This window comes from Photinus pyralis, unplaced genomic scaffold, assembly GCF_008802855.1.
Source record: "Photinus pyralis isolate 1611_PpyrPB1 unplaced genomic scaffold, Ppyr1.3 Ppyr1.4_LG9, whole genome shotgun sequence".
Classification (NCBI taxonomy): Eukaryota; Metazoa; Arthropoda; class Insecta; order Coleoptera; family Lampyridae; genus Photinus; species Photinus pyralis.
Window position 1 is genome coordinate 4,960,655 of NW_022170878.1, and position 14,086 is coordinate 4,974,740.

General features: G+C 39.3%; 3 protein-coding genes across 5 annotated transcripts; all 3 read right to left on the minus strand.

Annotated features, from left to right (window-relative positions):
* Positions 1 to 1,244: 1,244 nt before the first annotated feature.
* On the minus strand, positions 1,245 to 2,364 carry LOC116180530 (dr1-associated corepressor). The gene is made up of 3 exons (XM_031500570.1): positions 2,208 to 2,364; positions 2,080 to 2,152; positions 1,245 to 2,007 (listed from the first exon to the last, which is right to left on the minus strand). Exons 1-3 carry the CDS (start codon positions 2,247 to 2,249, stop codon positions 1,367 to 1,369), a joined length of 756 nt encoding a protein of 251 aa, XP_031356430.1. The 5' UTR covers positions 2,250 to 2,364; the 3' UTR covers positions 1,245 to 1,366.
* A 505-nt stretch (positions 2,365 to 2,869) lies between these two features.
* LOC116180478 (rRNA 2'-O-methyltransferase fibrillarin) lies at positions 2,870 to 4,115 on the minus strand. Its single transcript, XM_031500479.1, has 2 exons — positions 4,011 to 4,115; positions 2,870 to 3,955 (listed from the first exon to the last, which is right to left on the minus strand). The coding sequence occupies exons 1-2, from the start codon at positions 4,012 to 4,014 to the stop codon at positions 3,045 to 3,047; spliced, it is 915 nt and encodes a 304-aa protein (XP_031356339.1). The 5' UTR covers positions 4,015 to 4,115; the 3' UTR covers positions 2,870 to 3,044.
* A 2,396-nt stretch (positions 4,116 to 6,511) lies between these two features.
* LOC116180477 (transmembrane protein 135-like) lies at positions 6,512 to 12,788 on the minus strand. 3 transcript variants are annotated; one of them, XM_031500477.1, is made up of 7 exons: positions 11,784 to 12,788; positions 11,603 to 11,733; positions 9,951 to 10,247; positions 7,135 to 7,519; positions 6,953 to 7,093; positions 6,737 to 6,903; positions 6,512 to 6,688 (listed from the first exon to the last, which is right to left on the minus strand). In XM_031500477.1, the coding sequence occupies exons 1-7, from the start codon at positions 11,931 to 11,933 to the stop codon at positions 6,586 to 6,588; spliced, it is 1,374 nt and encodes a 457-aa protein (XP_031356337.1). In that variant the 5' UTR covers positions 11,934 to 12,788; the 3' UTR covers positions 6,512 to 6,585. The 3 variants fall into 3 exon arrangements, with proteins under 3 accessions (XP_031356337.1, XP_031356338.1, XP_031356336.1); XM_031500478.1 differs by lacking the exon at positions 6,953 to 7,093; XM_031500476.1 differs by lacking the exons at positions 6,512 to 6,688; positions 6,737 to 6,903; positions 6,953 to 7,093; positions 7,135 to 7,519 and adding exons at positions 8,159 to 8,573; positions 8,623 to 8,930; positions 8,975 to 9,404 and having other exon boundaries at positions 11,784 to 12,780.
* Between the last annotated feature and the right edge of the window lie 1,298 nt (positions 12,789 to 14,086).

A 14,086-nucleotide genomic window follows, 5' to 3' on the forward strand; every position in this document is an offset into this window, starting at 1 on the left:
GAAAATATTATATACAATAGTTGTTATAAGAGGAATGAAAAAAAATTTAGTGCCCAAGTTATAGATTTCGTCGTAGATTTGCATATAAAGAAAAAATCGAATAGTTTTTAGATTTATACAGAATGTTCCTGTATAAAGTTGACTGAGTTAGTTACCTCGGCATAGATTTTGCTATAATCATTGAGTGTTTCTCGAGCAAATTAATTATTTACTAAAATTTGTAGATAAACATAGGGCTCTGTACTTACTGTATAATTTCTCACATTATTTATTCCCATTTGAATAATAACGATTAGTAATAAGAGCGGTCAATTACAATTTTTGGTGTACATTAGAAAGACTAATCGATTAATAGTACAACTTTAAGTTTTCATTGATGAACAGTGAGACAATATATTTGTGATCGTTGACGAGACGAACTTCTGTAATGTACTTTTTAAGCTAGTCACGATTACAAATAATAAACAAATTTTTATGCATAAAATGTAGAAAACGATAAACAGTTGTGGTGCATTTAATTCCCCCCGCAAAAAAAAGATTTATTTAATTATATAAGTAAATTATATTAACACATTATAGTATTATAGATATAATTTTTTATTGTCAGTCATTTGTGTTTATTTGTAAAAAATTTATTTTGTTTTATTTATTTAATTTTAATATGTTTCATCTTTTAAAGAACTAACTTTGTATTTGTGTTGTACGTTTTTTAAAATGTATTTATTCTCTGCTTAATTAAAGGAGAATTTTAAAATTGCCTCTCATATACAGTTGGAGATTCCTATCCACTACCGAAAACGGAGAAAGCCAATGACTCATCCTGTAGCATTTAATTGTCACTTTTTCGGAAGGTAGCTAGGCTTCTCAATCAAAAGTTATGGACAAAAAAAAAATATCGACAAAAAATTCATGTGGCCTGTAGAATCCATAATTTCAAACAGTTCCAAGATCGGGCTACTTTTTTAACAAAAATCGACTACACCAAAATTTCTCAGGGAAAAACTGTTTCTTATTAATTTTGGTGCGTAGAATCCAAAACGATTCGTACTTTTTCGATTAGACGTCTCAATCAAAAGTTATGGGCAAAAAACCAATTTCGACAAAAAATTCAAAGGGCTGTAACTTTTGATCTAGTAGCCCAATCAATCTTGGAACTGTTTAAAATTATGAATTCTACGGACCACATTCTATAAGAAAAAGTAGTATTTGTATATGCAATGCGCTATTCGAGTCAAATCAACACGTAAATAGAAACATAACTGTATTTATTTACTACCTAATTGCATATTTGTTTTACATTCATTCTATACAAAATATTTTCAACTGTAATGTAATCCATCGAACATTTACACACCAAATCTTATCCTCAATTGTCGTAATCCTCGTCGATGTAAAGATTATTGTCACCACTATTTGGGGGAAAAGTATTGTTACGCGAAATCGGTATCAACGGTGGTACATTATCGTGAAGGGGAATGGTAGATGCAGGTACAGCGGGGATAGGTTTGCTATTTACACTTGGTACTAAATGAGGTACTGCTTGCGTTTGACTCGACGAAGGTACTGGCGTCGTCGGAGCTTTCGCCAGCTCGACGTACACCTTCTGATCGCTTACTTCCTTACTTACTAAACTATCTATCGAAAAGCTTAACTTAGGTTTTTCCATTTGCGTCACCGACGGGCCGTACTGAATGACCGGCGTCCTTCCGACAGACGGCCCTTGTTCGACGTAAAAATTCGCGACAATATCCGACTTGTCTTGCTTCTGCGAATTTTCCGACGATTTACTTAATGAGTAATCTAGAACCTCGCCGGCGTCGTTCTCGTTGTCCTCTTGCGCGCTCGGATCGGGAACGTTTTTCACTAAATCCTTTAGAAAATCGAACCGGCTCTCCGACAGTATACACTGCTTCATATGGGACGGAGTTAACGTTTTCGCATTCCTCGCCTGCGTTATCTGCATCGATTTTGTCAGTAACGATTCGACAAACAACTCCAACGTTCGAGGTATGCAGCGTTAAGGAAAAAGTCTTATTAAGCTAAAATAGAAATGAAATTTGCAATTTAAATTAAGGATATAGATAATAACAGGTACAGCTTGTGCCACTTTCCCAACCTCCTCATCTGTTTGCATGATTTTTTTAATTCGCCCCTTAAAAAAAGCGGATCGTCATTTAAGAGATTGTCTCCCCTCAAAATTTACTCACAGCTGGAAATCGTGCGTTGTATTTTTTCTTTTTGGAAGGCATTTAAAAGAAGTTTAGAAATACTTTCTTTAAGATGACAGCTTGAAGGTTATGTTTTGTTGTTTACCTCAAGGTTCTCTTGCAATGGGCGCATTCAACGCACAGCTTTAATGTTATGTTCCGCCTAAAGATGAGTGTAGAGTTGACCGTGGTGAACTATGCATTTTTCATGTGACAACAGCCTTCGCATTCAGTCCAGTAAGCAGTAATGCCCGTCTTCTCAGTTTTGTAGAAAAGTACGATGGTAATTTGGCAACACTGAATTTGTGCATTACCATTGCGATGTAACTGTAAGTAGACGTTAAAAACATGCATGCATGGTTGCCAACTCTCAAAAATGTATGTATCGTTGTAAGTTGTATATACAGGGACCGTGGTCGCTAGGCACAGATAACGTAATAGGAATCAAAGGCTCTAGCCCTCACATTATACCTCCAGAGACTTTAATCACATCTCTGTATACCTCTCCCAAATACATATATTTCCCTCCCATTCAAATTTAAGTTGTATTGTGTGTTGCCTATATAACAGTGAAAATGCTAACGCAGAATACTTTCGTTCCTCTTGGTTCTAAAATTTATTGGTCCCCCATAAATTAACAACACAAAAAAACGAGCAACAGATACACAAATAATAGAAGATTTTCTTTACTTTGAGCCTTCATGCTCTTCCAGGCAGTGTCAATCTAACTCCCAATAGAAAAATTACACTTTTTTAACTCTTAATGCATACCTTACAATCTAAAAACATCTGCTCATACCTTACGTACTACGTATTTAACAAAATATAAATTCAAGTTTATTTTGGCGGCGGTCTATACATCCCGACCACAACTGCATGGTCCCTCTCGTATGGTTCCAACGTGATCTGTTCTTGAGGTTTGAACTTTTCCGCCTGCAATTTCTTCACTTCCGCCGCGAAGACGGCCTCGGGCTGCGCCGTCGAATCAATGCACGACGCCTTAATCGAAATAACGAAGTGACCGCCGTTCTTCAAAAAGTGATGGGCGTTAATCGCGACGATCCTGGCCTGATCGGGCTGTGCGACGTCCGCGAAGATCGTGTCGACCATTCCGACGAGCATTCGATACTTGTGCGGGTGACGCGCGTCCTCGATTATCGGAATAATGTTCGTGCGCTTTTTCGCGACGTTTATAAGATCGCGGCCGCTCCTGTGCGAAAACTCGACCGCGTACACTAAGCCGTCCGGGCCGACTATATCGGAGACGTGCGAAACCGTTGTGCCAGAGGCGGCGCCTAGATATAACACCTTGCTGGCCGGCGCGATGTGAATGTGGTCGACGCCTCCTAGAATTGCGGCGGCCAGTTTGCTTCGGAACGGATTCCACACTCGATATTCGATTTTGGTGCCCTCGTTTTCGACCGATATGCGTTTCTCGCCGTAAACCTCCGAGCCGGGTACAAAGTTCAGCGTGACCAAGGCGTCCTCTTTGCCTCTCGCGATGAAGACTCCTTCGTGTCTGTGCGGCTCGATAACGACGTTGGAGCCGCCCCTAAATCCTCCCGGTTTGCCGCCTCGTCCTCGGCCCCCGCCGCGGCCACCACCGCCGCCGCCTCTACCACCGCCTCCTCTGCCGAAACTTGGCTTTCCACCGAAGCTTGGTCGGCCGCCGCCACCTCCACGTCCGCCGCCGCCGCCACGAAAACCGCGACCACCACCTCCACGGCCCCCTCCTCTAGGCGAAAAACCTATTGGGCACAAATATATAAGAGCATGCAGTTAATAAATAAACAATTTTCATACCCATTTTTAATTATTTATTTAAATAGTATCTAACAACGCTTCCACACACGTGTTTTGAAAAGTGTTGTTATGTTGGTACCAAATAGTGGCTACTAACGCGACGCGCACGGTATATACAGGGTGCTCACAATCTGTATCATTCTAAAGCTTTTAAGAATTGTTCATAGCCCGTCGTAAGTACGTTAATCAATCAACAAACAATAAATTTCAAATTCACAAGATGAGAGATTCTACCATGTGTATACAACTTACGACAATGCATACATTTTTGAAAGCTGGCAACATCGCGATTTTTTAAAAAAGTAGAAAGCTGCCTGGGCCGCCTTGAGAGCACGAACGCTTCTTACAGCCATCTTGGTTTAAATTTTCGTAGAGAGAGAGAGAGGATCGTATACAATAGTGGTGTAGACTTAAAACTTAGTTTAATTTTAACAATGTAGTATGAGCTATATTTGCATTTTCTATCTTACTTTGATGTGTGGAATATTTTTTTTTAAGAGGTCCGTGGTGGAATATCATGCATATGTCTATACATATACACCACCAATAAATATATTATTATTATTATATTATATTTGTTATGTTTTGAAAGTGTATTTACAGCTAGTAACTCTTTTGTTCTTTCTTGTACCAACTATTAATCATTGAACTCCAATCGCATTTTGCTATTAATTACATTTTACATAAAACACTGATAAAGGTGGCGTACTTTGAGCTTTTGTTTATGCACCGTTACCTGAATCATGTTTGTTTGTTATACTGTACAGGCCATTGTGCTATTATCTCCTTTCCTTAAGGGTTCTTGATGTATTCAAGTTTAAGTGGATGATTATCAGTATGATGTTGCTCTGGATGTTTGATCTAACCATTATCTTCGTGGAAAAAACCGCATTGCAGTCGCTGTATATATTTGTGTGAGCTATGCTGTTTCCCCAGGGTTTCCAACTGTAACTTACACTAGTAAGACAACAATTGTCAGTGTCTGCTAGGGAACCCCTAAAAAGTTACAGCCCTTTGAATTTTTTGTCGAATTTGGTTTTTTACCCTTCACTTTTGATCGAGACGTCTAATCAAAAAAGTACGAATCGTTTTGGATTCTACGCATCAAAATTAATATGAAAAAGTTTTTTCCCGAGAAATTTTGGTGTAGTCGATTTTCGTAAAAGGAAGGTTATAATGCCTTTTTTGAGGCACGAAAAAAAAATTGTCTCAGATCGACCGGGAAAAACATTTTCTTATAGAATGTGGCCTGCAGAATCCATAATTTCAAACAGTTCCAAGATCGGGCTACTAGATCAAAAGTTACAGCCCTTTGAATTTTTTGTCGAATTTGGTTTTTTGCCCATAACTTTTGATTGAGACGTCTAATCGAAAAAGTACGAATCGTTTTGTATCTACGCACCAAAATTAATAAGAAAAAGTTTTTTCCCGAGAAATTTTGGTGTAGTCGATTTTTTGTAAAAAAGGAAGGTTATACACTGCCTTTTTTGAGGCACGAAAAAAAAATTGTCTCAGATCGACCGGGAAAAAAACATTGTCTTATAGAATGTGGCCTGTAGAATCCATAATTTCAAACAGTTCCAAGATCGGGCTACTAGATCAAATGTTACAGCCCTTTGAATTTTTTGTCGAATTTGGTTTTTTGCCCATTTTGATTTATTCAAGTTTAAGTGGATTATTATCAGTATGATGTCGCTCTGGATGTTTGATCTAACCATTTATCTCCGTGGAAAAAACCGCATTGCAGTCGCTGTATATATTTGTGTGAGCTATGCTGTTTTCCCCAGGGTTACCAACGGTAACTTACACTAGTAAGACAACATTGTCAGTGTCTGCTGGGGAACCCCTAAAAACATTACACCTTCTAAACCCGGTTCGGCTCTTTTCTAGAACCATGTAAGATTTTCTAGATATTTCAAAAGTCTTATGTGCTCTTTTCAAGGCAAGAAAACCTTGTGGAAACCAGAAAGCTCTGTAACCGGCCGAAGACAATCAGATCGATCTGGAAAAAACATATTTAAAAGTCTCGGTTTTCAAACTACTTGAAAACTTCACAAATGGGCTAAAAGTCACATACACAAAACATGATATAAAAACAGGGTAAAAGAAAGTTGAAAAACAATGAACTGGTTTGGGTACAAGTAAGTAACAAAACAAGGTACAACATGTGACTCATCTTTGGTTCAATCAAACGCTTCTGTTACATGTAAGATGGAAAATTACATGCCTTTCTTTGCTGGTCAAATCAAATTAACGACAATATGTGGAAAACAGTATGGTTCATATCACAGAAAGAATTTTTGTTAGCAGAATCTCTCCCCCGAGATAGGTAACTGGACCCTCGGCCGAGGTATACGAGTTTACAGTTGAGAGTCGAGGTCAATCCAGGCATTAGTTGTCGTAACTCGTTTGGTTAGCTATTTGCCACCCCCGTGACCGCGTCATTCGAACAACAGATCTGTACACACAAAAATAGGAACTGTAAGACATAAGAAACGATACAAAGCTCGGAAAGGTTTTATTTGTTAGGTTAGGAAGCTGCTATTAAGTCTCAAATTGGAGTAAATCGGAAAGATTAAACGCTTGAGCGGGCGTGGAAATTTTTCAGAACTTCAGCTAGCTGTTTTGACGTATCCAATCCCCACACGTCTAGCGCGCCATGGTTAAACGAGGCGAACCTAAAAACAATGCACGTTGGAGATTACCCTAAAATTTAAGACACCCACCGTCCGGCGGAAATCGAATGTAAGAAACTCCAGTAGCTCAGTCTCAGACGCGCCGGTTCAAACGTAGCCGTGTGGAATAAGATCGCGGTGCTTAAGCAGTACAGGAAGATATTAAATCCGGGCACGCGGGGCACGATTCCTTTGTCAATTCCGTGGTTATAGACGATCTATTGAGGTTGATTGGTCATAAGTCTAATTATATAATAGAGTAGGTACCCGAGCCACCCTCCACATCAAGTAAAGCGCTATGGTAGTATTCGGATATTGCTTAAACGCAATTCCCGCGATTAGAGCGGCTACCAACGCATGACACGCACCATCCGTTTCGGTTACGTTCCGCAAAATACAGCAAGTCCCCTAAATTGTCGATTAGCGGAAATAGTGCCAATGAATCTTACCCTAAACAACCCGGTGAATCCTCCCAGGAATAGTGCGAGGGAAATCGTTTTCTTTCTCCACAGGATCGCCTTCGGTGAAATGAAGATGGTCTTCAGGTTGAAAACGAAACTCAACGCGAATTGTACAGCCAAACCAACTCCGACCATTTTGCCGAACCCTTGCAGTGCGTAGTGGACACAACTGAACGGATGCGGGCACGCAGGGTTACTATTTAGACGCTTTATCTTATCGATTAGCCCTTTATAAATCAAGAGTGCTCGAGAGAAAAGGCTCCCGGAGGGAATTGTCCAACGGCTGCTACTGTTTTCAGTTCGCTCTCGGTAAAAAGTGGATGCCTCATTCGAAAATGATACGGATTTTTCTTCGTAAGGGCCTACGATGAATCTAGAATAACAATAACGGTAGAAAGCGTACGGGCAGTGGTCTGTTATTACCCAAGCTAAGCATTTCCAATGTGTACAAATCCCCAATTAGACGAAGCAACGGCACAAACTAATGTTAGTCGCTATGAGAAAAATACTACACAAAATTATATTGCAACTATGGTGGCTGGCACCCAAAACCTCTCGTGTGAAATGATCATGATCTCCCACCTTTTCGAAGTATACTAAAACTAGCTTAAAACGGAATACTTTGGTATAGTGATGCAAAGGTACGATAGTTCTTCTGAATTTGGTGTATTTTTTTGATAAAAATGTAGCTATAAGAAGAAGAAAATCGTTAAGTGTATTTATACCATAGACACATCGTAATTCGGCCCCCTTTACGCTACCATCAAACGTTACTCATCACATTTCCTACTACCAGCCTCTCGCCATGGTTACATCTCACTCAGCGCCACCACTCGTGATGCCTGATTCAAAGTATTTTTTTTAATCCTGACCACGGCCGTCTGAATTCAGAAGGGCGCTGTCTGCCAATAATCTGCAATCAAAAGAGAGAGAGAGAGAGAGAAATAGCGCGGCATTTAAAGTGGGAGAAAAAATCTAACATTTGTCACGTCGAGCCAGTAAGTACACAAAACCCAAGAAACTAGGTAACGTTTACTAAAAAAACAATGTAGACAATATATAAATCGATAAAGCAATAGAAACGTAACAATCCCTACCCGTATCAAAAAACAACTCTCTCACTAATTTCACATAATTACATGTTGGTGCTTAAATTTACTTTTAGCCTTAAATCTAATTACAAGTGTACTAGTTTTTTCATCACATTAACAAATTTGAGCATTCTTCATTTCGTAAAAATTCAACAGCGACGTGAGTAATTTTTCCTAGTTAAACCGTGCGCTCACAGAAAGAAAGCGGGTCATGAAAAGTTGGAAACGTAATATTTGACGCCTCGTCGTGTATGAGTATTCCGTAGGACTTCGACGAGTTGCCTCGAGGTCTCTAATCCCCAAACGTCCAGCGGTTCGCGGTTCATCGTGGCGACCCTACAAATAACGACTATTGGTCCACGGCCGTCAACTGTCGGATACCAACCGTCCGGCCGAAATCGAATGTAGAAATTTCCAATAGCTCGGCCTCAAATTGACCGGTTCGAGTAAAGCAGTGTGAAATAAAATCGCGGTGCTCACGCAGTAGAGGAAGATGGTAAATCCGGGCACGCGAGGCACGATTCCCCTCTCGATGCCGAGACCGTACGAGATTTGCGCCATCTTCCACATCACGTAGAGCGCCACCGTCGTATCCGGATACTGTTTAAACGCGATGCCCGCAATTAAAGCGGCTGGTATCGCGTGACACGCGCTATCCGTTCCGGTAACGTTGCGCAAGACGCAGCAGATGCCCTAAAACGGCCTCGTCAGCCGACGTACTGCCGACGACAACTTACCCTAAACAGGCCGGAGAATCCTCCCAAGAAGATCGCCAGCGATAACGTCTTCTTCTTCCACACGATCGTCTTGATCGCCCTCGGGGAAAGGAAGATACTCTTCAAATTGAAAACGAAACTCAACGCTAATTGTATCGACAGACCGACGCCGGCCATCTTGCAAGCGCCCTGCAGCGTGTAATGCACGCAGCTGAACGGGTGCGGACACGCCGGGTTACGATTAAGGCACTTAATCTTATTAATCAGCCTTCTGTAGATGCGGAGCGCTTGCGTGATAAGACGATATGTGTTATTGGCGGAACTGCGGCCGCCGGGCACGCTCCAACGGCTGCCGGACGATAGGGGGTCGTTTCGCGTCTGCTCCCGATGGAATGTGTTTACCTCGCTCGGGCGCGATATGGACTTCTCCTCGTAAGGCCCCACGATGAGCCTAAAAGAATTAACGTCACATTGGGCTAGTCGCAATTTTGGAAAATTTATTCTTGGAAAAATGTCTCTATACTCCTAGCCTTCTAGAGGGCTTGAGATATTAAAAAAAACAGCAAAATTTGACATCGGCAACGTTTGGTACCGTGCCACGAATCCTAAATAGAGAGTGATCCAGTTTTCCAAAGTTGGACGACTCAATGGGTAGTTTTAGACGCTGTGTGATTAAGGTAAAGTGTATTGTTGCGATTTTTATTCAGTCCGGACCGATTTACTTTACGGCCTTTGACCGTTCCAAATAAAATGTTTGAAAATAACGGTAGGTCACACAATACCACCGTCAAAATTGGGGATCCAATGCTGAAAATGTGTCAAACAAAAGCACCTTATGATAATGATACATTTATTGATCCCATTATGACCCTTAAGTGAATGAGAATACTTTGTTTGATGTTATGTAACCAAGCAACCCATTAAGATCTGATTATTAAATATCAAAAAATAAACATAAGCAAAATGGCAACCTTAAAGCGATAATGACCATCCTTACCTTAAGACGCCGAACATCGAGTCGACACGCTCTCCGTCTCTCTTATGCAGACCGCTTTTAAAGTACGTGAGCAGGATCGCCATGCACACGCTGAAAATGACGACGACTCCGTCGTTTCGCGGCCGTACCCAGTCGCGCGACACCGCCATGTTCCACACTGTCTCCGTCGCGACGTTGCTTACGTACAGGCTGAGCAGGGTGCGTCTCGACGGGCGCTCGATTAAGATGGCGAAGAAGTTGGCTAGGAACGATGGGATCGCCGAGACGGTCAAGAAGTTGAAGTGGCCGAGAAGCTTCCTACGAGTTTGTTTATTAGTCCAATTAAATTGTGCGAGTGTACGTGTTTTTAGGGGTGCTTAATCCGAATTTAAAGTTCGCTACTTTTCACAACAAAAAAGGAAACAAGTTTTGATTCAGTTTGTAATCATTACATTGTACACAAAATTATCGTTACAATACGTAGTGGGGGTGGGGGGATACTGTAGAATAAGGGGTTATAATATCCCCCCCCCCCCGGAAATATATTCGAAGTTTCGATTAGCTGATGGAAATGCTAGAGTGAGAGAGAAAGAATCATCATTGATCCCTCGTTCGCCAAGGGTACTGCTGGGAGGGGGAGGGGGGGGTCAGGAAAACCCAACAGTATATTGTATCTATTTAAAAAAAAGTTGACTTTGTCTATACATAGAAGTCTCAAAAAAAGAGAAAGGAGGCAGGGATAGAGCAGAAAGAGATAGAGAAGAGGAAGTTATGGGAGTGAGATAGCGAATAAAAAAAGTAAATAAAAATAATATTTATCGAGTCTTCTGTGCTGGGGGATATTCCATTTTGATTTTACCGTCCGTTCTCTAAAACCATCATGGCTCTTGAAGGCTGAGGCTACCTATTTGCACAACGGAAATTACATTTTAAATCAGAAATTCATGTTTTATCGTTTTAGTTTGTAATATTTCTGCAAGACTGCAACTGAATTTTACTTTGGAAGAAAATAAGCTGCTTTTGCAGTCCTATTTCCGTAATGAAAGTAAAGACGGAAACGGAATTTGGTCGTTAAGCGATTTGACGATACAGGAAGTGTTGCTTGTTGTCGTACAAGATCCGCTTCATAGGAAACGTACGCGTCGGTCGCTTAGACAAGATGGCGGAAAAAAACAAATGTCAAAACTGTCAATAGACGCCATTTTGGTTTTGCCTTATTTTCATTTCGAAATTCATGGAGGTCGTAGAAAAAGTATGGCGCGTAATTCGGTTGTAATGTACGTATTACAAGTTCGTAGAATTTCCGCAAGATGCCGTTGTGCCAAATTTTTGTACTCACCTGTAATAGGCACTATTACAACCTTAGACTATGCATTCTTTCCTTCTCTAAGATTACAACCGTATGACGTTGCTACCCAACAAAACCATCCTCAACTTAGTGAACTAATGATAATGATCGTATAAACCCACCAATAATTTCCACAATTACCATCGGTGCACCGATTGTTTCCATGGCAACTACGATCAGAAAAGCTTTATTCTGCAAATAGGTAATAGCCAAGGTCATTTTGGCAGTGAACTGTTTTATCGGAGCTCTTTTGTCATGGGTTATTTTAACGAAGAACCAAATATGCACCCCCACAAAGGTTGGGAACTATCACTAATTATGGTACCTTAGTAGGCAGAGAAAGAGAGTGAATCCCATGCCGTTGGCGCTTAGAAACGCGGTCGACTGCAGCATTCCCAGTACGGTTTTCTTGATCTCCTCTTTCGACGGTACGCTACCTTTCATTAAGAGCGCCAGCTGAAAAACGGTTCGGTTATTTAAATGTGGACGTGTGTGGGGCAATTTACCATGTACACGGTCGTGTAAATTCGAAGCGAGTCGACGATCGCGCACAGGTAGCTTCCGACGCTCGCCTCGAGGCAACTTTCGGTCCATGGATGACAAAATTCGTAGCAGTTTATGTGGATCGGAGCGAACTTGCTTTGTACTTGCACCATTTTTGTCTAATGAATTATTTTGAAATCTGATAGGGCATAGCTTTGTGGAAGGTCGTGAACTTCCCACCGTTTGAGTATGCAGTCTAATGACTACGTGTTCCTATTCCACAACGAACTTTGTACAATAACACTTGACGTTTTCCAGCTGATTTTGTGTATTTACATCTGGTTGCATGTAACATGTTAATAGATGGCGCTGATTTGCACTTGTTTTACAATGTCAGTAGCGTAACAGAGAATGCATAATAAACGTTATTAGGAAAAAAATTTATTATTCTACAACATTAAAAAATTACCTTAAATCGATATGAGTTTCCGCAACTAGGAAAGGCATATTTATAATACTAACAGCTAAAAGTTTCAACCTCCCATATATTTACAAATATCCCTGCTTAAACTCGGATTTATAATAAAAATAATAATATAATATTTATTTGCGTTCTCTGACATGTCTTGCTCTGAGGTAATTGATACTTAAATGTTTCCAACATCCGCAAACATTTGAAATGTTACTAACAAAAGTTAGGCCATCTCATGAATTCACCAGACACTACAGAATTAATATTTACCTTAATGAAAGATTGGTTCCTTGGAAAAAACGGTTGTGTGCCTTGAAAGATGTTTTTTAAGACAGAATTTGTTATGTGTCTCATAGGCGCAATGAGCACATTTAAAATCTTTAAAATCGGCATGTTTTGAAAGGTGTCGTTTTAAGCAGTACTTGTTGTTTGTCTTGTAATCACAATCAACACATTTAAGATCTTTAGAATCGATATGCCTCAAACGATGTCGTTTTAAGTATTTTTTGTTATTGGTCTTGTAATTACAATTGTCACATTTAAAATCTTTAGAATCGGTATGATTTGAAAGGTGTTGTTTAAAGTAGTATTTATCATTTGTTTGGTAATCACAATTAGCACATTTAAAATCTTTAGAATCGGTATGTGTTAAAAGGTGCCTTTTAAAGTGGTATTTGATATTTGTCTTGTAATTACAATTAGAACATTTAAAATTTTTGGAATCGGTATGTGTTAAAAGGTGGCGTTTAAGGCGGTATTTGTTATTTGTTTCGTAATCACAATTACCACATTTTAAATTTTTAGAATCGATATGTTTTAAAGTGTGTTGTTTCAGGTATAGTTTATTATTTGTTAAATAATCACAATAAGCACATTTAAAGTCGTTAGAAACGATATGTTTTAAAAGGTGTTGTTTTAAGCAGTATTTGTTATTTGTCTGGTAATCACAATTAACACATTTAAAATCTTTAGAATCGGTATGATTTAAAAGGTGTTGTTTAAAGTAGTATTTATCATTTGTTTGGAAATTGCAATTACCACATTTAAAATCTTTAGAATCGGTATGTGTTAAAAGGTGCCGTTTCAAGAGATATTTGTTATTTGTCTTGTAATCACAATTAGCACATTTAAAATCCTTAGAGTCGGTATGAATTAATAGATGTCGTGTAAAGCGGTATTTGTGATTTGTCCCGTAACCACAATTAGCACATTTAAAATCTTTAGAATCAATATGTTTCAAAATGTGTTGTTTAAAATATTGTTTATTATTTGTTAAATAATTGCAATGAGCACATTTCAAACCGTTAGAATCGATATGTTTTAAAAGGTGTTGTTTTAGGCAGTATTTCTTATTTGTCTTGTAATCGCAATTATTACATTTAAAATCATTAGAATCTGCATGTTTCCAAAGGTGTCGTTTAAAGTAGTATTTATCATTTGTCTGGTAGACGCAATCAGCACATTTAAAAACTTTCGAATCGATATGTTTTAAAATGTGTTGTTTAAGATATCGTTTGTTATTTGTTAAATAATCACAATGAGCACATTTCAAATCTTTAGAATCGTTATGTTTTAAAAGATGCTGCTTTAAGCAGTATCTGTTATTAGTCTTGTAATCACAATGAACACATTTAAGAGCTTTAGAATCGGTATGTCTCAAAAGGTGTCGTTTAAAATGGTATTTGTTACTTGTCTTATAATCACAATTAGCACATTGTAGAGCATTACCTTTATGTGTTAAAATGTGCCGTTGAAGCAGTTGTTTATTCTTTGTTCCATAATCACAGTTTAAGCCTTCAAAAACATTACCCTTTAATTGCAGCGTACAGTTTGTCGTATTGGACATTTCAGTTT

Bases quoted from the DNA above. Each gene is read 5' to 3' on its own strand.
- LOC116180477 (XM_031500476.1), bottom strand. From the start codon at position 11,933: ATGGTGCAAGTACAAAGCAAGTTCGCTCCGATCCACATAAACTGCTAC. The intron at 10,248-11,602 runs GTACCATAATTA...ACAAACTCGTAG, and splicing joins CTCTTTCTCTGCCTACTAAG to GAAGCTTCTCGGCCACTTCA. The intron at 8,574-8,622 runs GTTGGTATCCGA...CGTTATTTGTAG, and splicing joins CATTCGATTTCGGCCGGACG to GGTCGCCACGATGAACCGCG.
- LOC116180530 (XM_031500570.1), bottom strand. From the start codon at position 2,249: ATGCCTTCCAAAAAGAAAAAATACAACGCACGATTTCCAGCT. The intron at 2,153-2,207 runs GTGAGTAAATTT...GCTTTTTTTAAG, and splicing joins ACAACGCACGATTTCCAGCT to GGGCGAATTAAAAAAATCAT. The intron at 2,008-2,079 runs ATATCCTTAATT...AACGCTGCATAC, and splicing joins AGCTGTACCTGTTATTATCT to CTCGAACGTTGGAGTTGTTT.